At 37.9% G+C, this 24,576-nt stretch overlaps 1 protein-coding gene across 1 annotated transcript; it reads right to left on the bottom strand.

Moving 5' to 3' along the window:
* Positions 1-1,945: 1,945 nt before the first annotated feature.
* Positions 1,946-23,978, bottom strand: plppr3b (phospholipid phosphatase related 3b). The gene is made up of 8 exons (XM_007240185.4): positions 23,603-23,978; positions 17,335-17,439; positions 15,428-15,613; positions 13,093-13,222; positions 9,437-9,632; positions 9,122-9,179; positions 7,380-7,553; positions 1,946-5,036 (listed from the first exon to the last, which is right to left on the bottom strand). The coding sequence occupies exons 2-8, from the start codon at positions 17,413-17,415 to the stop codon at positions 3,747-3,749; spliced, it is 2,115 nt and encodes a 704-aa protein (XP_007240247.2). The 5' UTR covers positions 17,416-17,439; positions 23,603-23,978; the 3' UTR covers positions 1,946-3,746.
* Between the last annotated feature and the right edge of the window lie 598 nt (positions 23,979-24,576).

Genomic DNA, 24,576 nt, shown 5'->3' with positions numbered 1-24,576 from the left:
CTTTAAAATGATGAGTTTCTTTGATTTTCCCAATTTTAAAAACCTCTGGAATATAATCAAGAGGAAGATGGATGATCAAAAGCCATCAAACCAAGCTGAACTGCTTGAATTTTTGCACCAGGAGTGACATAAAGTTATCCAAAAGCAGTGTGTAAGACTGGTGGAGGAGAACATGACAAGATGCATGAAAACTGTGATAAAAAACAGGGTTATTCCACCTAATATTGATTTCTGAACTCTTAAAACTAAAAAGTATAACCTTGTTTTGTTAAGTAGAATAAAACCACAATGTTCATGTTACTATATATACCTAAACTTTTTTTCCCAGAGCTGTATGTGTAACAATCATGGAAGTCACAGGAGAGGTGGGATATCTGTGTAGCCCATTATCTTCAGTATCTGCAAAACTGAGAAAGCTAATGTCAGACAATAATTTGTTCTATTTTTTACAGCTATTTGCCTTTGCTTAGATTTTTTTTTTATCTGAATGTATTTTTCCCCTCATATTTCCAACAGTTTCCAAGTTTCTCATAACAGTACTCCACTCATATACAATAGGCTTCATGGCGGAATGCATGCACATATATTGAGTGAATGTTTGTGTTTGCCTCTGTTTCGTTCCTGTATCTAGCTGGCATGGTTGTTTGCACTGGAAAGCTCTGTCAGGACTTGCCCCAGGGCTGAGTGTACACAGTTGGGCCTCCAGCGGCCGCTGCCACGCACACCCCGTCCTGCCGGAGGCTTTTTAAACACCAATAATAACAAGAATCTCAAGTGCACGCACTGCATGCCCTGAGAGCCAGCAAGGAGAAAACAAACCTGCCTTATCTGAACACGTGAACACCTTTCAGAAGGAACAGCCCTGAGGACTGCAATTCATCCTGCTGTGTTCCTGTGTGATTAGAACAATCTGATTGTTACCGTGTCCAGCCTGTGTATACAATTAAAAAAGGGTTATAATTTAGCTTTTGTCGCTACTGTATCACAACAGCTGTCAAAATGCTGTAAATGCATAGTCCAAGCAGACTGTATTATATATCCACTATATTTATCTTATCAGTATACTTTACAAGGGGTAACTACAACCCCAAACCCCAAATTTGTAGTCAATTTTAAAAATATTAAAATGTACACAGAAAACATAAACACTGACTCACAAAGTGACATGGTGATACTGTGACATAGGAGTGTTCCCATGATGCTTTAGGGTGTCCTTGACTTTTTTTTTTTTGGCTAATAAGTATAGTTTTTTTTTGGTTGTAGGATTAGTTTGTAGTCAAATAAATGTTTTAGTAAAAGAAAAAAGACAAATTCAGATCTGACCATTCACATTCTTGTTGCATGTCCAAGGATCAGATATGTATCTGATTTAGGACCACATATGAAAGTGACTCAAATCTGAAAAAAAATAAAAATAAAAATCGGATTCGGTATGTTCACATAGCAATAAAAAAATCATATCTGAGCCGCATTGAGCAACAGCCTGATAATGTGAACATAGCCAAAAATTCAAAGGGAAATCTACTGGGAAAAATTGGTTAATTTAGGGAAATAAACTAAATTGCTTTTGCACTGATCACTTTTCAAAATCTTTTACAAAACTTCTATCTTCTTATTTAACAATAGTGAAAGAATAATTTTCCAGTATTGGTATCTTCCACTATTGTTATCCTTGATCACAATTGTGAATTTTGATCTTCCGGAATTGTCCAGAATTATTTTCCAACAACAGTTGTATCTAACAAGTGAAATAATATAATGTTACACTGTCTGGCCAAAAAAAAAGGCACCACCTGGATTTAACTATGCAAATGGTCTAGGGTTGCTGCAGTTGGTCAGGTCTAGGTTCAGCAACAGTATGTGCTGAAAGAATGAGGTCAGAGTCATCCATCCATCCATCCATCATGCTGCATTTCATCAGACATGACAATAGTCGGTACTGGGAACAACGTTTTTAATTCATCACTGTGACAAGGCTGAACTTCCAACTTGACAACCACTTACATAACATGCAGTAGTCAATCAGCACAAGAGCATGAGCCGCAGGCTTTCTTACACCAGTGAAATAAGCAAGACATGGAGACTGCAAATGTCACAAAGAACCCACTCAATTGTTAAAACGCTCTTATTACAACCCCCTATTGCTGTAACCGACCTGCCACTTAGGGCAGTTTCCTGTGCTTTTTTTAAGTGCTGAGAAAAATTTGATCCTTATTCACAAGGACAAAAAAATCGTATTCTTCTTTTCTGCAAACTGAGCAACCTCTTCTTGTGAGGAAATATAGCTCATTTTCATATGTGCTGTTTAAACGATTTCTTGGTCCTTTAAAGGGGAATCGTACCGATTCTTAAAAATCTGTGTATAATTAAGCTGTAGCGATATTGACAAAGTTATTCAGAGTGGTTTGGTGTAAAATATCTTAGCTTATTCTAATAAGCTAAAATCACTTTTGCAGTGTGGAGAGATACAAAACAGGAGTCAATGCCTTTCCAAAATTACCACCAATTTTTTTCACCTTTATCAGCATTTCTAATTGTCACTGTCTGGTAAAAACCTTATATCTCCAAAATGTAATTTTTTACAAGAGAAGGAAAAGGCCTAATTTGTAGTGAAAGTCAAAGCATTGGTCCATTTACCATAAAGTAAATCAAAGTTAAAAATGGAGATAGACAACAGGATTTTTGCCTGGCAGCAGTGATAGGTTCACTGGGGGTTTTGGGTAGTGAATAAACTGGCTCTATTTGCATTCTAGGGAATAACTATAATCCTTTCACACCAACACACTCTGACACATCAAAATGCACTTTGTTTACATCTCAGCGGTTGAATTATACATAAGTGCATTTCCAATTCCCCCTAAACCTCTTTCTGCAGGCCCAAACATATTGTTTTAATCTCCCCTGCAGGTTAAAATCTGCTGCCAGACGAGGTACAGTGTGTTTATTTACACTGCACGCAATAAAATACAACACTATGTAGAATTTCCTTCTGGCATTTTTTTTCTGTGTGCTATCATGTTTTGTTTTGTTTTTATCGCTGTATAAAAAAGATTTTCCCCGAATGAGCATGCAGGCTTTCTAACAAGATTATACCTCTACATTTCATTCACTGAAGTTTACGTCAAGTTAGCATTTCTGTGCGAAACGTTTCTTAAAGCAGGAGAAATCCAGCTCGCTCTTTCATTAGGAGAAGGTCAATTTCTTTTTAAACTTCATAAAACATTAATATCCCCAAGGCAGTGCTTACTAACTGAGATAATAATACCCACTAAAAGACACAAACACATGAAATCCACTTGACATCATAAGCACAAACAAATGTGCTTAAACTCGAGTATTAACAGAGCAAAGGCCACGATACAAAATAGCCAATTCCTGGATTTACGATCTGCCTTTCTTAACGTTTAAAATCGAAAAAAAATTGATTTTGGTAATAAATACAGTACACGAATGTAGACGTCCTTCATTGAGTCTTGAGTGCTATAGGTAGGTTTGCATTCCTGTCTAGCAAAGGTGTGATGAAAACCGTTGTGCTCATTAGGTTGTCGGAAGCAGCAATTCCCAAAAACAGAGCCTCGGAATACAGCCTTCCTTAATGGATCCGCTCAGGTTTTTCCCCTCTCGAGTCCTCAAAACGAATCAAATGTACAAAATGACTGAAAGAGTCTGAAAGACTGATGCATAGCGAGATTGGTCCACCCTGCATCTTCATGTTCATGCGTTTGGTTGTCCTGCTCGATGCCCCGTCAGTCTTTGAAGCGTCGGCCACTTTGCAGCTTTCTGTAAAAGTTCTCGCTGTGCTCGCTCTGGCTCAGACTGCTCTCCCGATCTAAGAGCACCAAAGGGGTTTTGCGCCGCAGGCTGCGTGCTTCCATGGCTTGATCCAGGTGAGGCAGCTGGGGAGGTTGAGGAGGTTGGGGAGGATGAGGAAGTTGAGGCTCGTGGTCGACCTCGCTGTAGGAAGGGCATGGCGAGCTGTTCTTTACCTGACGATAGCCCCTGGAAGCCTCGCGGTTGAGGTCGTTCAGTTCGTAAGACTCAGGAGCCCCCGTGTTCCCATTCGATGTGCCCCTCCACTCCCAGGGGTTGACGGGGTTTGACACCATGTGGACGACTGGGTGGTGGGGAGCATGGGCGTCTACAGTGATAATCCCCGAACTACTGTCTCGTTCAGATGGAGGGCGGTAGGGAGGCGACTCGGTTCCCGTAACGGAGGACGCGGCAGAGGAGGACGAGGCCTCTGAAGATTTGGGGGTTCCTGAGAGGAGACCCTGCTGCTTGGACATGGCAATGACCTGCATGATTCGAGGTTGGTTCCCTGACCTGAGAGCAGCTGGAACGTTGGCACCAGTTTTCTCTGTGATGGAGAGCCATTTGGCACGGGTACTGGCACTCTTGGGCGACACTGGTGGAGGGACGGAGGGCTGAGCAGGAGGCCTAGGAGGCATCACCACCTTTGCTCCAGCTGGCGGATTGCTTGGCCTGGTAGGCTGCTGTTGCACAGCTGTATTGTACATAGGAGATGGTGCACGTTCTTCATCACCAGTGTCTTCGCTCACTTCTGAACTCTCCTTGCTGCCCTCTTCACTTTGTAAGCTAGCACTACGCATCTCCATCGACTTCTGCTTCCACTCTGAGACCAGCTGTTGCGAGCGCATGGGGTCCATAGGCACAGGGACAGGAACCGTCACAAGACGTCGCACAGGTTCCTCAGGACCAGCCGTGGCCCTGGGTAAAGTGTTGCTGAAGGTCACCATAGTCTCTTTACCCATCGGGCTGCGAGGTGCTAGAAGCTCCACGTCCACACTTGCTCGCTTCAGGCTGCCCAAGGAAGCCTTCTCTCTCTGCAAGGGCCGGTTGAGTCCGTCCAAAGAGGCGGGCGATGTGATCTCCTCGTTGCTCTCCGAGGGATGGCCTTTGTTGTAGACGGAATCGTGACCTCGTTGAGCCAGAACTCGCAAGGCATCCTTTGGAGGAGGGGCAGGAAGGGGAATGGCGTCTTCTGCTGGTTTGAAGTTAGCAACAGCATGGAACGCCTAAGACCAATAAAGAATAAATTCAAGTGAAATTCAAGTGAGACTCTTCCACCATTTTCTAATCAGTGATAATGGGTTCAGATTTGTTAAAATAGGCTACTTGTGGCTACAGAAGGAAGTTTTGTTCAGTTCATTTTTATAGCACAGGAAATGGATCACTGCCACTTCTGATAACTGTAGTTTTTCTTTTTGCTTTTGACTGCATTATGGAACCATAAAAATTCAAAAGTCATCAACATACCATTACATCTGCTTCATAAAGCAGGACAATATGACTTTAAACCCATATTTAAAGTCCCTGTTTTAGGGAATTTTCATATAAGATGAAACAATATCATTTATATTGATATAGGCTGCAGCAGCTCTCCCTGTTCATCTCTGCACAGCTTCACCTCCAACTGCCTCTTTGCCTCACTAAATTTCACTCACTGAACACAACCCCCCCCCACCCCCACCCCCACCGCTTCACCATGCAGGCAGGGAGAGCATGGAGACAGGTGAACATGTGACAGAAGGTACAGAATGTATAAAAGCATTGTATAAAATGGTTTCAAACATACTGATGTTGATGATATATTGCCCATACCTACTGCTTCATCTGTCTGAATTTAGAAACTGTCCTGTTTTGCTGACTTGGTCCAGGGGAAGTAGAGTAAAATCAAGCTGGCATGGGAAATCATAAAAGATACGAGTGGAAGCAAAGGAAACTGGAGCCTCCCTGACAAAAATGTGCTTACAGACTGACATTATAGCCTTCTTTAGGGAGAAAAACAAAAAACATCAAGGAAAAGAAAAGGCTTTGGTTGTGTCCCTTAAGAAGATGCAGGTGACGTACACTGCAGTACGCTACACTGCAAAATATATCCTGTAAGAAAAAAAATCCTGTGTTTTTTGTAAATACAGTTATATTTGTGAATAACAATGTTTTATTTGCAGTATGACTGTATGTTGACTATACAGTATTTAAAATTAAATACACCTGATTTTAAAGGCAAACTCTGGTACAGATTAAATGGCTATCAAAGAAAAACAGTACCACACAATTAAGTTTTATCTGGCTGGTTTGCTAATGCTAATTAGCTTATTTAGGGATGCAAACCAACAGGTGTTACAATATTACATGGGTACGAGAGAGAAGCACGTAGCGCATACATCAAAGCAAAAAGACGCATTCATTCCGATGAGTATACGAGTTAGGATGAAATATGGAAGTGGATCAGATCTGATTTAAAAAAATCTTAATATTTAACACTTTTAATAATTATAAGAAGCTGTAATTCAAATCGCAGTATATAAACTGTTAAAATTAGAGTAAACAGCTAGAAACCCTGGTGACAGTATTTTACTGTATTTTTATTTTTTTAAATCCCAGTATTTTAAAACTGTAATTCAGAATACAGTATTAAAACTGTGCAATTACAGTTTTTAGTAGTATTTTAGTATTTATTTAGTATTAAGTAGTATTTTAACACTTTTTATAAAAGTATGGTATGGTAAAAAAAACAGTAATTCATTATATAGTATTAAAACTGTACAATTACAGTAAATAGTATTTTACTTTAACAGTAATTTATTTTTTAATTCTTAGTATTTTAGCACTTTTTATAAATGGTAAAAAGCGATAATTTAGAATACAGTATTAAAACTGTACAATTACAATAAACAGCTAGAAACCCTGTTCCCATTATTTGACTATTTATTTAAAAGAAATCACAGTATTGTAACACCTTCTAATAAATGGTAAAAACCTGAAATTCAAAATACAGTATTTAAACAGCAAAATTACAGTAAACAGCTAAAAACCCAGTATTTTACTGTATTTATTTAAAAAATACAGTATTTAATTTTTTAAATAAATGGTAAGAGGCTGTAACTCAAAAAATAGTACGGAAACTGTAAAATTGATAGTAAGTAGCTGATAACCCTGGTTTTAGTATTTTACTGTATTTATTTTTTAAAAAATCACAGTATTGTAACACTTTTTATTAAATGGTAAAAAAACTGTAATACAAAATACAGTATAGGAACTGTAAACTTACAGTAAACAGCTAGAAACTCTGGTACCAGTATTTTACTGCATTTACAGTATTTTAACACTTTTTATTAAATGGTAAAAATCTGTAATTTAGAATACAGTAGTGAAACTAAACATTTTGCTAAATAACTGGAAATCTTTTTGCATGCATTTTACTGTAATTTTATTATGCTAAAATATGTAATTATGGAATCCTTAGTTGCCCTCATGTAACCATAGGAAACACTGATGCTCATTTGTAAAATTCAGCAAAGGAATATCTCATTTCTAAGCACGGCAACAGTGGCACAGGAGAACCGTTGTCTTACCAGGTACGCAGCGATGCCAGCGCCGATGCAGAAGCCCACGTAGACGTCGATGGGGTGGCTGCGGTACTGAGTGATCTGTGTAAGGCCTGTTAAGGCAGCGGCGATAGCGAAGGCGAACACCAGCACAGGTTTCAGCAGCTTGGTGCTGTCTGAGATAGTTGAGTTGAAGTACATCTAGAGGAGGAGAGAGAGAGAGCAGCAGATGGTCCAGACCAGCTTGCACAAATTGCTATCTATCAGCCTGGCAACTCGTGCTAATTTCATGAGTGCAGGCTGGGGGCTGAAAATGGGAGTTGACTGGCTGATCTATTCTTCTGCACAACAAAACACTTCCCTAATCTGCCAGAGACTTTGAAATATGATGCAGTTATTGATAATTCAATTTCCTTTCAATCTCTGCTGAACACCAAAATCTGAGCATGCAACAAAAACTCCCTGAACTGATGCAATGCAAGATCAATAGTATTTACATTAATTTATGAGAATTTTCTCATTTGACAACAAATAGTTAATGCTTTGTTAGTTATGCTTTGACTAATTGTCTGCCTATATCTAGGCACACTTTGCTATCCAGGCAAACTTTGCTAAGTGGGGATTAGGTACAGTAAACAGTGAGTGCATTTACATAGTATAAAGTGAACTTCATAATTAGTTTTGAGCCAATAAACTTACTTAAAATACACAATGTAAACTTCATGTTGTGTCATTTGTATTTATTGACACATTAGGTTGCAATATTATGACCACCTCTTTGTTTCTACACCCATTATCCATCATGTAGGAGAACTTCGTAGTTCTATACTTACAGACTATACCACAGTTAGTTCTGACCCTGCAATGTGATTGGCTGAGAGGCTATAACCGTGTATTAATCCATGTATTACTCCGCCACACACAGGTAACATAGCAACGATGCAGCGCTTACAAGCCAAACAGCACAGCTACAGACAGAGCAGCAATGAAACTATTTGAACTCATATAGATCGTATTTTCACGTCCTCTTATACTTAAAATCTTTCAATATATAGTAATAATTGAATTGTGCTATACTCACAATAATACATTTGAGATTTGTGCTATAATGTGTAATATTGGCACTGCTGAGCTGCGGTCGCAGGCATGAGGCCACAGGTCAATATAACATGTCATAGCACTCTTTCTCACATATTATTGCTTACTGTATTTCATCTGTTTCTCTACATACATTATTATCCTCCTCTCTCTCTCTCTGGATTTTACCAATGAAGTGTGGAGCCTGGATAATGATGGAAAAAAGCAATTTATCTGCAGGGGAAAAATATGCCCCATATCACCTGGTCTAAAAGCCAGTTTGGGCAAAGTGCACAAAATTCTGGATCTCAGAAAGCTGTGGGAGAGCGGAGGAGGGCTATTCAGCAAAAGTAAGTACTTTTTTTTATCACGTTTTAATACACACAAAGTCTATTTCACACCAGAGTTTACTTTAAATAACAGAGTAAAAAATGGATAATGGGTGTAAAAACAAGGAGGAGGTAATGCTATGTTATGCTTGATCTGTGCATATCAGCTAAAAGATTAAGATTATTTAAATCCTTCAGTTTAGGAAACTCTGGTTAAGAGTTTTCCTGGATTGAAAACTAAAATGACTGATATTAAATCCTCAAGAATGCTAAAATAATCAGATACATGTAAACGCACTCACTGACGGCTTTTGCTTTTAACACCCAACAGACTCACAATCACACTGGGACGAAGAGACTTACTGAAATATAAACAGCAGCAAAGGAAGAAAGAGTTGCATGCTGGGAGGGAAAGGTTTTCCTGCCACAAAGGAAAGCAAATTTCTAGAGTAAGACAAAACCATAGAAACGAGATCTTTTTGGTGCAACAAAGAAGAAAAAAAAAACAGATTTGATTATGAGCATTAAGGGTAAGGCAAAAGAGATAAAAACCACAAAGCACAAAAATAGAACCAATTTAAAATCCTTTTGACTGAGGCTTTTTTTTTTTTTTTTTTTGCTAGCGAGTATCAGCTATTATCTTGATCTTCTGCCGCTCGCTGGGAGACGTGGGATTACCTGGCGGAGAGAATGGCGTGCTGGTCCTGGCCGGAGCAGATGTCTTTAGTAATGTAAGGGTTTTTCTCACAGGAGACTCCGGGGAAGGTGTAATTGGGTTTGCACACAGTCAGGAAGAAAGGCGTGTGGTAGCCAGTGGCAATTTGGATGACATCAGTGACCAGCGCCGTGGCACAGAGACCAAACACATGAACACCTAAAGAGACGCGAGTGAGAGGAATCAATAAAGAAAGAGCCTGGTATCTAAGAACCACACTAAAAGAGACATGAAACAAGAAAAATGAAACCGTGAAATGAATAGAAAATCTGCTTTAAAAATAATCTTTAAGGATCCTTAAGAGTGCTGGCTGATCTCTAATGCCACAGACACTTAAAGCTTATCGTTTCCATATGTTTCATTATGCAGGAAATTTGAAATGAGAAACCTTGAAAATTTTCTAATATTAAAATATCAATATGGTTGCAAAACAGTCTTCTCCTGTAGTTTTGGTTTGTATATATATATAAAAATACTTTGTGAAGCATTTAGGTTTCTCTTATCTGGGGCTTCTAAAGGCTGGTCACTCTGATGAATTTATCCTGTGCAACAGAGGTTACTCTTGGTCTTCCTTTCCTGGGGCAGTCCTGATGAGAGCCAGTTTCATTATAAAATTTTTAAAGGTCTCAAACACGTTAAGAAGGAAAGACAATTAAGCAATTAACTCTTGACAAGTTCAGCACAGCTGTTAACTGAAAGCCACTCCAGGAGATGCCTCCTTCAAAAATATTAAACATAAAACATATTCTGGTTTGTTTAGGACTTGTATCAGGTGTCTCTCTAAACTATAAATTCCCTAAACGTTGCTGTAGTGTCCTGAAATCATCCCAATTTTATATTTTTAAATGTGAAAAATAAATAATGAATTTTTCATACAAAAATAATCACACAAAAACATATTTTCTCGTTTTTGTTTTGCTAAATAATTTGTGATTTCTGTGTGTTCACATTAAATGCAACCTATTAATATGGCAATTGATTTTAGACTTTTGAATTCTTGTGTATTCTTTCTAGATATCTTTTATTTTCTATTTTTAGAAACCTCTATAAGGATGCATTTGGCTGCAGTGAATCTGAACTGTTTCTGAATTAAAGTAATTTCTGCACCCATCAGCCAGGAAACTCAACTCTTGGGAGAAGCTCTGTCTTTGAAATGGATAATAAATGAACACATACTGGCAAACTGACACAGGAGTGTCTTACAAAAAAGAAAAAGCTGCATGTGGGATTGCCCAAAGTTACCCAATTCTTGTGTCAGTTTGTGTATTAGAATGGATTCCATAATTACATAAGAGCTGCTAGCAGTGCTGCAGCAATACTGACCAGGTAGAAGGATCAAATAATTTAAAATGATGTAAAAAGGATGCAGGTACTGTTTGTATTTACAGTTTATAATATTCCAGTTTTTTAATGTAATTTACACAAATACTGACACTGCAACTGTACTGTAAAGTGTGGGATGCTGAGGGCAGTGTTGCTAACTGTCCCTAAGGACCTTGGTAATCAATATATTCAATACTAGTAATCCAGTTTGAGAAGTTCCAGCTGATTATGACCAGCTGCACTGAAACTCAGGGACAGAGCAAGTTCTTTTATCAAGACTGGATGAATTTTTCCCATTGATTTCAACTAAAGACGATCTGATCTAGAAATAAAAGAGAATCATAATCTTTACTGTCACTACACTATTCTCAAATAATCATGAAATAATCATTATCTCAGTTCTAGCTTTGATATGTGAGATATCTTAAAGGACATCTCTTTATTGGCCTTTTGGGACCTTTAGAAGAAATGAGCCAGTCTTAAAATCTCCCTTGACAACCCTGAAATGAGAAGCTGTTGCGCTCAGAAAATCAGAGAGATGTCATAGTGAGCAATTATAGTATTTCCCCATGTGTAGCTGCTAACTTGAAACAAGAAATGAGAAAAAAAGACAGGAGATCACGGTGGCACTTTTTTGTTTTGTGAATATTTAGTTTAGGGTTTATTTATTATTCTTGTAACTGACTAGTGTCAGCAAATGATGATAATAAGGAGACAATAACTTCAAAGCCCATGATGATGTTTAAATCCAGACATTTTAAAAGACGTGAAAACTTTGTTCTTAAGGTATTTACAGCTCTGGAATAAAAAAAAATAAGAGACCATTTAAAATTATGAGTTTCTTTTATTTTACCAAACTGAAAACCTCTGGAATATAATGAAGAAGAAGATAGATGATCACAAGCCATCAAACCAAGCTGAACTGCGTGAATATTTGCACCAGGAGTGGCATAAAGTTATCCAAAAGCAGTGTGTAAGAGTGGTGGAGGAGAACATGCCAAGATGCATGAAAACTGTTTTGATTAAAAACCAGGTCTATTCCACCAAATACTGATTTCTAAACTCTTAAAACTTTATAAATATGAATTTATTTTCTTTGCATTATTTGAGGTCTGAAAGCTCTGCATCTTTTTGTTATTTCAGCCATTTCTCGTTTTCTGCAAATAAATGCTCTAAATGACAATATTTTTAATTTGGAATTTGGGAGAAATGTGTCTGTAGTTTATAGTATAAAACAACATTTTACTCAAACATATACCTATAAATAGCAAAATCAGAGAAACTGATTCAGAAACTGAAGTGGTCTCTTAATTTTTTTCCAGAGCTGTATACTGAACATTCTGGGCCCTATATTACACCCGACTCAAGGCTTTTTGCAATGCTCATTGCTATCTTACATGCATTCAACACTCTATTTTAATGCCTTGAGCCAGCGTCATTTAAATAGCAGCGGTGTTTCCAAAACAATTTTACGCCGTTTGACATATTGCTATCTTGGCAATGAAAAAAAAAAATACAGGTGCGCCACTGACCTATTTGAACCCTGACAACAGTCAACCTCCAGATGTTCATTGCTATCTTGGCAACATAGGTGCGTACACCCGTGCTCGTACCACACACCTAAGTTTTACATCAACAATTAACAGAATACACAATAAAATAACAATGCCGCTACCATAAATTACCTGCTCGCACACTTTCACAGTGTGAACACGCAGGTTAGTATCCTATGCTGAGAGGCGCTGCGCCGTTAAAATAACAATCTGGCAAAGTTAGAGCACACCTGGTTCTTAAAGGGAATGGCAAGTGCCACGCTGATTGGTTTATTATATGTTACGCTCAAAACACACCCATGATTAATAAGTGGAATTAGTACATGCTTTTGTGCATTTTGAAACGTGCAAAGTGTACTTTTCCCGTTCTTACAAAAGCAAAGTCACACTGATGTGCCCTAAATCAAGCTGCATTGTGCACGATTGACAGTTTGTGTATAGACGAGCCATCAAATAGGGCCCTAAAAGAGTGCACCACACACCACCTTAATCAAATGTTTTACATTCCATATAATAGTTCTGACTTATATGATAACAATATAAAAAGTTATAAATATGTTGTGTTACATCAGGATTTTGACCTTTAAATATTTAAAGTCAGGAGCCCTCAATATCAAAATAAAATGATACATGAATTATATATTTTTACTGATTTATATATTATTTTATTTTGTATCAATATTCAGACATGTCTCTGGGCTCTTACGCATTAATTTGGGATCATATGAAGTTCAGGTACCTACCTACAAATCTCACAGTCCTGCGCAGGAAGGAGTTGAAGTTACAGCCGCCAGCGTTGATACTACCCTCGTTCCCAGGCCGTATCTTGAGTCTGGACTGCATGCAGTACACAATGCCTTCTCCAATCATGATCTAAACACAAGACAGTCCCTCAGACAGAATATCCAAATCACTTAATACTTCACAAAGATCTTTCTTACACTATCGAGGTAATTGGCCTCAAACTCGGCACATCAAGGGCCAAACACTCACTCTCTCTGTGGTATCTGCATGCTCTCACTAAATTCAAGACGACGGGAGTGCAGAACTTTGACAAACACAAAAGAACTGCACGAGAGCATCAAAAAGAAGTCAGAAGACACTTCTGAAGATCTTTCCAAGATGTAAAAAGCAACAGCTCATGCCTTACTCAAAAGCGGCTGCTCCTGCTGCTGCTGTTTACTGAACTAGTGGATTGTTTGTGTCAGAAGAAAACTTTAAAACGCTAACTGTAAACCTCTGTAGAAGCGATTCTTAACGGGTGGGCGGGTTGTGGAAATACATTTAAAAAAAAATTATAATAATAATTCTCATCTGATTTTTTGTACTCTTCTTTCGTACTCTTTTTTCTTTCTTTCTTTTTTTCCATCCCATTGTCTGCCCAATTTACACAGCCAATTACCCAACCCACTCATTAGGACTCACTAGCCTCCTCCAACACATGTGAAATCAGACGCCGCCTGTTTTCAAAATGCTGCTGATGCAGCATTGCCGAGTAGCATCACAGCGCACTCGGAGGTTCAAATACATCAGCTCACAGACGCCTCATGCTGGTTAACATCACCCTTTGGAGTGATGTGGGGAGAAAGCGCCATCTACCCACCCTGAGAGAGCAAGGCCGAATGTGCTCTCATAGGGCTCCGGTAGCCGATGGCAAGCTACATGAACAGGATTCGAACCAGCAATTTCATGATCATGGTGGCAGCGCTTAGCCTGCTGGACCACTTGAAGCCCCTATACTCGCCTTTTATATTGGGACAGAGAGATTGTCTTCTTACTTATGTACTCTGGATATAGAGAAGTGCAACATCTAATTTTGTGGCCTTAATTATTTTGTGCAGTTTTGATATTTAATTTTATTGTAGTAAATTAATTTTATACATGAAGTTGTCATGTTCCTCCTCAGTTTCTTAAAAAAATGCTCTTAAATACACTTTGCATGCATATGTATGTTTAAATGGGTTTTTGAAGGCTATTGTTTGGTTTGTATTCTATAAAAGTGGCTCACGACTTAATGACCATGAAAAAATGTGGGTCCTGGGCTGAGACCAGTTGAGAACCCCTGCTCTAAAGCACAATATTTATATTTGTTCAGAAAAATATATTTTAGCATACTTTTTGGGAGGTTGTGGGTCTCTGTTGATTTGAGGATTTGAGAACCACAGTTTCAGCATAATTGCCTTGTTGTGGTCTAATGCATATTGTTGCCCTGAGACAACAAATTAATTGTCTTACTAAAAATAACTGTTTTAGTAAGTAAATGCAAACAAAATGTTAAAAAATATGAACAGTAGTACTACACTTTTTTTTAAAGAACAGTGTATTAGTCCCAAAAGTGGTTTGTTGCCTGAGGGCAACACCATGCCATAGAGAGTTTGAAGAAAAAATAACAAATGTTCTAGACAGCTTTGATATACAATAAAATAACGTGAGTCCAATTTCCAAACACTGAATAATAGAGTTTTCTGGCCCACATGCTCCTCCCCAGATGTAAAGCTCACACGGGTTGCCAGATTGACACGGGTGTCCAAAATTCCTCTACTTTGCTAATGGTGGTAATAGATTACCCAGCTACAGTCAGTAAACCTTACTGAAGCTAAGTGATTACCTGTTCAGCAGAAAAAAGCCCATTTATATGGCTCCAGCACACTATTCACGTGCTGTTGTCTATACTTGGCAACCCTAAGTGTAGAACTGGGAATGGCAGTGGGCAGATTCAGAGGCTACAACCCACTTTGTGACATACTGAACATTTCATATAAGATGTCTGAAGCACTTTTGATAAGAGCAGTCTGTGCTTAAACTCAGCATGTTTCCTTAATATCTGAAAATCTATCCTGATCATGTTATGAGTTACTACACAAAATATAATCCTTTATGGTCCTTTAAAAACACTAATTTCAAATACCAGGTAATATAAATTCAATTTAAATCCATTATATATACAATTTTATGAAGTCAAGGTCAAATGTGTCACCCACTCCACAGTCCAGGATACTAAGTTGAAAATATTCCAAACTGCTCTGGGAGAAGATCTGAGCACTAAAGATTGGATTAGAGGCAGCTGAGTAAACTCACGGAAGCAGCAGGACCAGCGAAGGCCAGACTGAGCAGCATCAGCAGGGGGATAAGCTCCTCTCCGCTCTCCACATACGGCATGCTGAGGGACCGGTCATGGCAGCGGAAGCCCACCTGTGCTGGCTGCAGCACATCTGTCAACTCCAGGAAGTACAGGGACACCATCGAGGAGGCCACGATGGGCAGCTGGAGGTCAGATTAAAGCATTCAGAGGATTCTTGTCAGGATTGCTGAGCTCATAGATAGTACAGAGAGTACAAAATGCAGTTGTCTAAAACCTTTGGGCTCTCTTAGCTTTATCATACTGGGTATTTTTGATTTTTCATTACAATCAGATATACATGAAAAATGATTTGTATTCAGTTTTCTGATTTTACAATTTTTGGCATTTTGTAATAAATATCTTTACAAGATAAAAAAAAATTGAAAAGTAAGAAAATCTTTTAAAATGTTTTTTTTTCCCCCCACTGTAATTCAGATCCTAATGGGGCAGAAATAAAAAGAAGAAAATTGAAAAAAGTTTTACACCCAATTTTCTATTTAGCCTTAAATGGTCAGAAAACTGAACTGATAAACTTTACACTGACCCTTTAGCTTGTTTTTCTGAATATATTTATATCAGTATACTTTTAAAGAAACTAGTTTCTTTCTAGTAAGTGTGGTCCTAATAAGATATGGCCCTAAAATAATGTCAGAATATTTCAGGAAATTTTGTGATAATGATAATCTCTGCAATATGACAAAACATAGATTTTTTTTATTGTTTTCAAATATATACTACTGCAACAGAATACGTATAAATATGTTTTATTTAGTATAAATATAACAGTGGTGTTATACATTTAGTAGAAATACAAATATTCCATAAGCATTTGTTCATTTTGTAAATAGTAACTTACCATGACTGTAAAATATTGAATAAAACAATGGTGTAACAAAATAAAAAATATATAACACAAATAATAATATAACTGAAAAATCTACTAAAAATCTAACTAAATCTACTTAAAATAATTAAAGTGCAGCATATTTATGGCATGCACATAAACTGCAAACAAACATACCTAAACACTGTAAATATCAAAACTTATAAAAAATAGACTGATTTCGATATGGAGTAATTTTTATTATGTCAAAAATGTTGGCAATATTAGTGCATACGATGTAATATGGCAAACCTCTACTCTCTAGTTTATTTTTTTTAAGCTAAAAGCCAAAATTGATGCCAAAATTTGCTGTCTACACTTCTATCAGCTACCACACAACTCTTCCACCCTCATGTTTAACAGTCAGGAAATAGTTATTTTCATCAGCTATAAACATACCTATACAAAGCATGTGTAATGTAATGTCTCTCAAAAGCCCTGGCCCTGGCTGGAACAGATCTTCTGCAGTACATGGAGTAGAGGGAGTTGTAGTCGAGTTGTCAGACAACTAGCTAATTCATCAGTAGTATTTTTAATACTGGCCAGCGTCTCCATCAAATTTAATTTTGTTCTCTGAAATGGGTCCAAGTGAAATATCATTTAAAACATCATTTATATCCTGTTATAATTGTCACCGATAAATTCTGACTCTCTTGCAGCAGTTCAGGAGTTAATCTGGACTGACTGACAATAACCTTTTGATATCTTTTTATAGACCATACCAATCAGCTTTATTTTTAGATGAAAAGATGTTGTCTTTTCCCTTAAAATAAAAAAAAGATAATTTAAATCCTGTGCAAAAAACTATAGTGTAAGCTTTTGCAGTATATTCCATGCCAATCCCATTCCTGCTCAAAACACTGCTTTATCTTTGATTGGTTATTGAAAGATTGCTGCAAAAGCACTGTATAATTAGGAAGGAGAGAACACTAATCACACATTATCACACAGCACCCAAAGGCAATTCACACAGGAGCTCACCTCTACAAAATAGAAGCAGGGTAATAATGTTAAGCTGTCTTTGGGGGGCTTCTTCTTGATCTTGTCTCGTGTGGGCATCATTACGGCGTCTCCAAAAACACAGACCTGAAAAAAATTAGCGATAGTGAATTTTGTGAAGCTGCTTTTGCGGTCACGTTCTGTTGGAGAGACACAAGCCGCTAAAAGCTCTTCAGCTCTCTTCATGACTCATTTCAATAGGCAGAACAATGCTGTGAAATCTCTTCTAGAACCAGATGGGGAAACAAGACCAGAGGCGGCACTATATTCAGTGTAAAAATTCTTCTCTGTCTGATAGTGGAAGATTGGGAAATGAGAAAATAATGACCTTTGATGGAATGATAGAGGTGCTGAGAAAACCATGTGCGCCGGAGGATAAGGAAGTCAAGTGAATTCTAGCTGACGATATTCAAAGGAAGAAGAGCCCAACTGATTTATCAGTTGGCCACTGATGTAAGCCAATACAGAGGATGTGGATGTATGAATTATATCCTGAAAAAAATAGCCATACATTTATACATAAAGCATTTGTGCTTGGTAGTAAAACTTGTCTTTGGTTTGTCAGTCAGTGATCCTGTTTCTGTGTGAGATGGAATATGCAAACTCATCCCCTGCACCGCAATTATTACAGGAAGGAGCTTGAGAGATCGGATTTGTATCTGTTTTAAATGCATCTTGGTGTGTTCATACTAGCATTTTTAAACGACTAGGGTTTGTGCAATATGGCCTTAAAATAATATCAATATATTTTAGGGTATGTGTGTGATATGGTGAACATAACAAAAAATAACAATGACATTTCTTAAATTCATTTTAAGAATATACACCTGCAACAAAATAAATATTAAGTTTTTTGCATAAGAAGAACTGTTTTCATACATTCAGTAGAAACAAAAAATCTTTAAACATTTGTCTGTTTTGTAAACAGTAACTTTCCAAGAAAACCCATAATCCTGCATTAAATGTGGATGTGATTTCTGATGTGAAGTCGCTTATCTGTGAATGTCAGACAAAGGACAGACACTCACAAAATCATATCACAAAGTTTACTAAAAAAGGGGCTAGGCTTATACGAATAGTGAGGGGCAGGAAGGGGCAGTAAACAAATGGCAGCAAATATAAGTAAAGCAAACCGGGCTCATAAACAAGAAATCCAACAAGACAGAGGGGAAGGCTAGAGAGGAGTTCAAAATACAATAATCAGTTGGTAACGAGGTAATCAATAAACTGGGCAGGGCAAAAATACAAAAGTCAGAAATACAAAAACAGATCGGCAACAAAAGGGTAAATACAAAGACAACGCAGAAGAAAGAAGAGCTAGGAAACTAGATTCAATACTCAGCACTGATCTAGACAAACTGAGGTGTATTTATTAGGGGTGTCACGATTCTCTAAATCCTCGATTCGATTTCATTTTCGATTTGAGGGTCACGATTCGATTCGATTCTCGATTTTCTTGTTTTTTTTTCTTGTTATTATTTTATGCCTCATAAAATTTAAATAATATATTTATTATTATTATTATTATTATTATTATAAATATTATAAATATTATTATTATTATTATTTATTAAGATATATATGGTAATGCCATCTAGTGACTTTTTTTGGTAGCAACAGTGTGCACTATTAAAACAAGCAGTTTATCAGAGCTGTGTGTGGATGGCTGGTGAAACTGCTCATTACATGAAGCTGCAGTTCTTCATCCAACCACTAGCAGCAGCAGCAGCACCCCGCTCTCTTCACTCAGTCACTACTTCAGTACAGCCCAGCCACGGGCTACAGAGCTCAGCCAGTCCGTTTTTACTGTTTCTGTAAACAAATAAAGGTTTTAACCCCACTAACCGGATAATACAGCTCACTACAGTTCATCTTTCAGCCCAAGCAGCTAACGGCCGCCAGGTAAGTCTTTTAAAGGCTACTGAAGACTATTAAAGGCTATTAGAGGTTATTGAAAGCATTATTGGGGGGCAGAAATCAGTACAGGCTGGTTAGATAAGTGATGTTTATTAACGTCATTAAAACAGATTTTGTCAGGTATTGTCTTATAAATATTTACACATAACTTATATCTCTCCTGAAAAGCTTTTATTTTAGTCAGAAACACACTTGTGTTTACTTTATCTGAGAGAAAGATGTTTTTTTAATTCAATGGAAAGCAACAGGTGTAGTCAATCATAAGTTTAAGATTTTTAATCCACCTCACTGTGATCTATAGTCAGTGTTCTCAAGTCACACTGACACACGCATTTCAGCGAGTTCACACGCTCTCACCTGCGCGCACCCACCCCTCCGTTAGATACAGATACAAAACCTGCGCGCCCAACCCCCGCCCCCCCTCCCCCGTTGGACAGATAAAAACAGTGATCACACTCCCGCCGACTGCGCCCATGCAGTGGCTATCTCTATTTAAATGAATAGGATGCGCTGTGTTGGTGCCGCGCCATTTGCGTAGCGCGCTGCGCTATTTGCGTAGCGCGCGCGGGAGGGATCGTCGATCCTCTTTTTGACTTCGATACTCGAGATCGTGACCTCATTTCGATTCGATTTCGATAAAATATCGAGATCGTGACACCCCTAGTATTTATACAGTGGAAAAGAGGTGGAAACAGTGAGGAATCTGGTGGGGATGCATGCTGGGAAGGGTAGTTTTGAATGACATGTTTAGAGTCAGGACTGACAAACAGTGATGGATCAAAACTATTTGTTTTCTATTTAAGGCTAAATTGTCTTATAACAATGTGTAGATATCTCGCTTTGAGGGCTCAAATTCTCTCAGATGTCTTGTTTTTATCATAACCAGTGTAAACCATTTTGAGTTAGCTATATTCTCTGGAATGGTGAATTTACACATCAAACATTTTAAGGATAATCAGAATTTTTAGGTCCTTATTATGAACATCAGTATTGTTTAAATATAAATAAAAGGCAATGATTAGACTGTAACTTTCCATTGTTGCATTATAAAAACCATCAACAACAACCGAGCGAAACTCTTGGCCTGAAGACATGCACTCAACTTTCAAGTGGGAGTAAGTGAAGCCTGGCTGAACTTAACAGGCTGCTTGTTTTTCATGAAGACAGTCTTTGTTTATCTTAAGGAGGCACATATGCCTCATAGGCAATGAAGCAGCATTGAGAGGCTCTCTGACTCCCTGTGCATGTGTGTGTGTGTGTGTGTGTGTGTGTTGGACGGTGCTAGGCACAGTACTGCTTCTCAAACAGACCAATGTCTGTGGTCACACATCTAGTGTGACACTGAAGGGCTTCCAATAAAGAGCAATTTAATTAAAGCGGGTATGCCCGCAGGAGGCTGCGGCCGAGGCCTCTCTCTACTAAAACGAGCCTGAAATGGGCCGAGTGCAGAAGGGCCTAGTGGTGTTTAAGGCAGAAGGTACATGATGTTATCAGGACAGTTAAATTGCTAAATGTTTTAGATCCAGGGCACAGACATCAGGCACTTGAGGCGAATTTGACTGGGTATGACTGGCAATGTCTGTCAAGTTCTTTGGTAAGCTGTTTCTAGCCTAAAATGACACTAACGGTCCAAGTCCTAACTCCAGATCTTCAAATTTAAAATCTATGTAATGCTGTTTTCACTAGTAGAAGCTCAATTTAGATATGAGCTCTGAAATGTTTACTGGTAAAATCAGATCATCAAATATATAAAGACATTCTGACTAGTAGCATTACATTTTTTGTAATCTATCTATGACTACATTTGTTCTAGTGAAAATTCCAGCTACATTTACTAGTAGGAAATGTGCACTGTAATTCTAATTCTAAAAAGTCCCACATATCTGTAAATGTATTTTGAATAATTTCAGGTGCATTTCAGGTGTGTGCAATTTAGATTTATATAACAGAATTTTAGACTACAGTTGACTAGTAATGATAATATTATTGATGTCTTAAACAGGAGTTTTCTAAGGTCTTGTAAACATCCAGAAATATAATTGTTAGAAATAAATGATAAACTCACAAAAGGGAAAAAGTAAAAATGGCCAAACTGTGCCCAATTAGCCATTTTCCCTCAAGGTTTCAGGTGTGAATTGGGAGCAGGTGTGTTAAATTTGATGTTACCGATCTCACACTCCCTCATACTGGTCACTGGAAGTTCAACATGGCACCTCATGGCAGGAAACTCTTTGAGGATCTGTTGCTCTACATACTGTTGCTCTACATAAACATGGCCTAGGCTATAAGACTATATCAAACTCACACTGTAATACAAGCTGGCACGGACTACTTTACATTGTAATAAAATGCCAAATCTTTATCTTTTTGACTAGTGGAAATGTGCATGTCATATGTGTGCAGGTTTAGATCGATACAACAGAATTTTAGATAACATCAGAAATTATAATTTTACTTGTACAATATACAATATCTCACAAAAGTGAGTACATCACTCACATCTATGATAGAAGCTAACACAGCAAATTTACACTGTTACACGAGCTGTACACTGACTGTGTATCAAAGTATCTTGTTTTCGGTGTTGTCCCATGAAAAGGTATAATAAAATATTTACAAAAATGTGAAGAGTGTACTCAATTTTGTGAGATACTGTATAGTGTGTAGATGTAGATCAGTGGTAACTTGCATATGAAAGTAAATGTTTTACACTAAAACAGTTGCCATAAGGCAGGTTAATGGGCTAGGTGCTGTATTTGTACTGTAGTTCTGACAGGTAGCTCTGATAGATAGATTAGTAGATAAATAGATAGATAAGAGACAATTTAAAAATGATGAGTTTTTTTATTTTACCTAATTGAAAACCTCTGGAATATACAGTATTATAGAGGAAGAAGGATGATCACAAGCCATCAAACCAAGCTGAACTGCTTGAATGTTTGCACCAGGAGTGGCATAAAGTTATCCAAAAGCAGTGTGTAAGACTGGGGGAGGAGAACATGCCAACATGCATGAAAATGGTTATTAAAAACCCGGGTTATTCCACCAAATATTGATTTCTGAACTATTAAAACTTTATGAATATGAACTTGTTTTCTTTGCATTTTTTGAGGTCTAAAACCTCTGCATCTTTTTTGTTATTTCAGCCGTTTCTCATTTTCTGCAGATACATGCTCTAAATGACAATATTTTTATTTGGAATTTGGGAGAAATGTTGTATAGAATAAAACAAACAATGTTTTAACAGCAAAATCAGAGAAACTGATTCAGAAACTGAAGTGGTCTCTTTTTCCAGAGCTGTATTCACTACTATTTACTAATCTGCAGGTTAATGGGATAGTGAGGAGAAAAATAACTTGCAGGTTATATATATATTACTAATCTGCAAGTGAATAGGATGGTGAGGAAAATACTAACCCAAGCTATTAAACAGAAATACATTAGATAGATAGATAGATAGATAGATAGATAGATAGATAGATAGATAGATAGATAGATAGATAGATAGATAGATAGATAGATAGATATGAATATAACAAAAGTCTAAACATGTGTAGAATGGAGCCTGCAGGTTAAATATATTACTAATCTGCAAGTGAATAGGATGGTGAGGAAAATACTAACTCAAGTTATTAAACAGAAATACATTAGATAGATAGATAGATAGATAGATAGATAGATAGATAGATAGATAGATAGATAGATAGATAGATAGATAGATAGATAGATAGATATGCAATACAAACAGTGTAAACATATGTAGAATAGAGCCTGTAGGTTATATAGATTGACTAATCTTTAGGGTTAATGGGAAGGTGAGGTGAAAATCCGCATTCCTCCGCATGTATCAGTATTAAGCTAAATGATCTGCAGTTCCTCAGAGAATTCATACACATCCACTTCTGCTAGGACTGACTGATGGCAGTCACTATAAGACGCAGGACATCTAACACTATACAAGCTAAAATATACAAGCTGCGCTAGAAAATAAAAGCTGCAGTAATTTAAATAGCTGAGCTAACGTTTGACAGAATGTAAGAGAAGTAGTTACTGACAGAGGGTCTGTCAGTTATAAATGCTATATATTATTGATATATTAACACGTGGTAAAAACGCAGAAAAACAGCAACGTTAATTAGACACACTATTAGCTAAGCTAACTAACTAACTCTACTAATCTGACAGTAGGTAGGGTAATGTTCTCCATATCTATCGTTAGCTATTTAAATCCCCATTAGCGTGAGTTAATTGCTCGCCCGCTGTATCTACCGCTAGCTAACACTGCGACAACCCGAGTACAGGTTGGCAGTCAGATAACAGGGTGTTTACTCACCGTCGAGGAGAAAACTGGCTCTATTCTACAGTATTAGTGTCTCGTTCTCTCAGCAGAACCTCCGTGGTTCTGTGCAGGTGTCTAGAACCGTTCTCCGTCCTCCTATTCCTCCTCCTCCTCCTGTGGGTTACACTGCGGAGCTCCGCGCTTTCATTCCTCTTTCTACTCACGTTTCACAAACGAGCACGAAGCTCGGCGGACTGGGTGTTTTCCTCCTCCTCACTCAGAGACTCCCTCTCTCTCTCTCACACAGTTACTGTCCGTATAGGTAGGTGTCTGTCTAATGAAGGAGCCGGAGGACGGACGGACAGCGGTGGTGCTGAGAGTGTGTGAGGGGAGAAAACGTGAAGTGTGTGGGCGGCGAGCGAGAGAAAAAAAACTCCTACAGCAACACCAAGCCACCAATAATCCACCACAGCCTGAGAGAAATTAGGCAGGCACACTGCCACACCAGCCACAGCATGTGCTGACCCCACTGTTACATTAGATTATGAGCTTCTGACTCAAAACCTGAGTATTAATATTTGTTAAATATACATTTAAAGTCTCTGTGAATATACTGAGTACACCTGAGGACTGTGATTCCTGTCATAAATGCACGCAGTGATACATAAAGCACATTTTCTAGGTTTAAACCCACCAGTGGACACCAGTACTGGTCTTGTAGCTTTACATAGTTGACCAGTATGGGGGATTCAATCCTAAAAACTGAACTGGGCAGGCTGGTCAAGAGCAAATCTGGTCAGCCGTTGTCTTCATCCTAAATCTATCTGGTAAACCATTGTAATCATCCTAAATTTGCTGTTTTTTTGGGGGGATACCATATACTAGCATTGTATTCAATCATTGTAATCATCTTGACCAGCTTAAACTGGGCAGGCTGTTTGTTTAGGAAGGGATACCCTATACTATATACATTGTGATCATCTTGGCCACCAGTTCTGGTCTGGCAGCTTTAACAAGTTGACCAGTAT

Source organism: Astyanax mexicanus, chromosome 16 (genome assembly GCF_023375975.1).
Source record: "Astyanax mexicanus isolate ESR-SI-001 chromosome 16, AstMex3_surface, whole genome shotgun sequence".
Classification (NCBI taxonomy): domain Eukaryota; kingdom Metazoa; phylum Chordata; class Actinopteri; order Characiformes; family Acestrorhamphidae; genus Astyanax; species Astyanax mexicanus.
The sequence above is the reverse complement of the archived record's forward strand: the minus strand, read 5'-3'. Positions and strand labels throughout refer to the sequence as shown.

What these genes read in the sequence shown, in the direction of transcription:
- plppr3b (XM_007240185.4), bottom strand. Translation starts at nt 17,415, where the DNA reads ATGATGCCCACACGAGACAAGATCAAGAAGAAGCCCCCCAAAGACAGC. An exon ending in CCTGCTTCTATTTTGTAGAG is followed by an intron (nt 15,614 to 17,334) that starts GTGAGCTCCTGT and finishes TCTGACCTCCAG; the next exon opens with CTGCCCATCGTGGCCTCCTC. An exon ending in CTGGCATCGCTGCGTACCTG is followed by an intron (nt 5,037 to 7,379) that starts GTAAGACAACGG and finishes TATTGGTCTTAG; the next exon opens with GCGTTCCATGCTGTTGCTAA.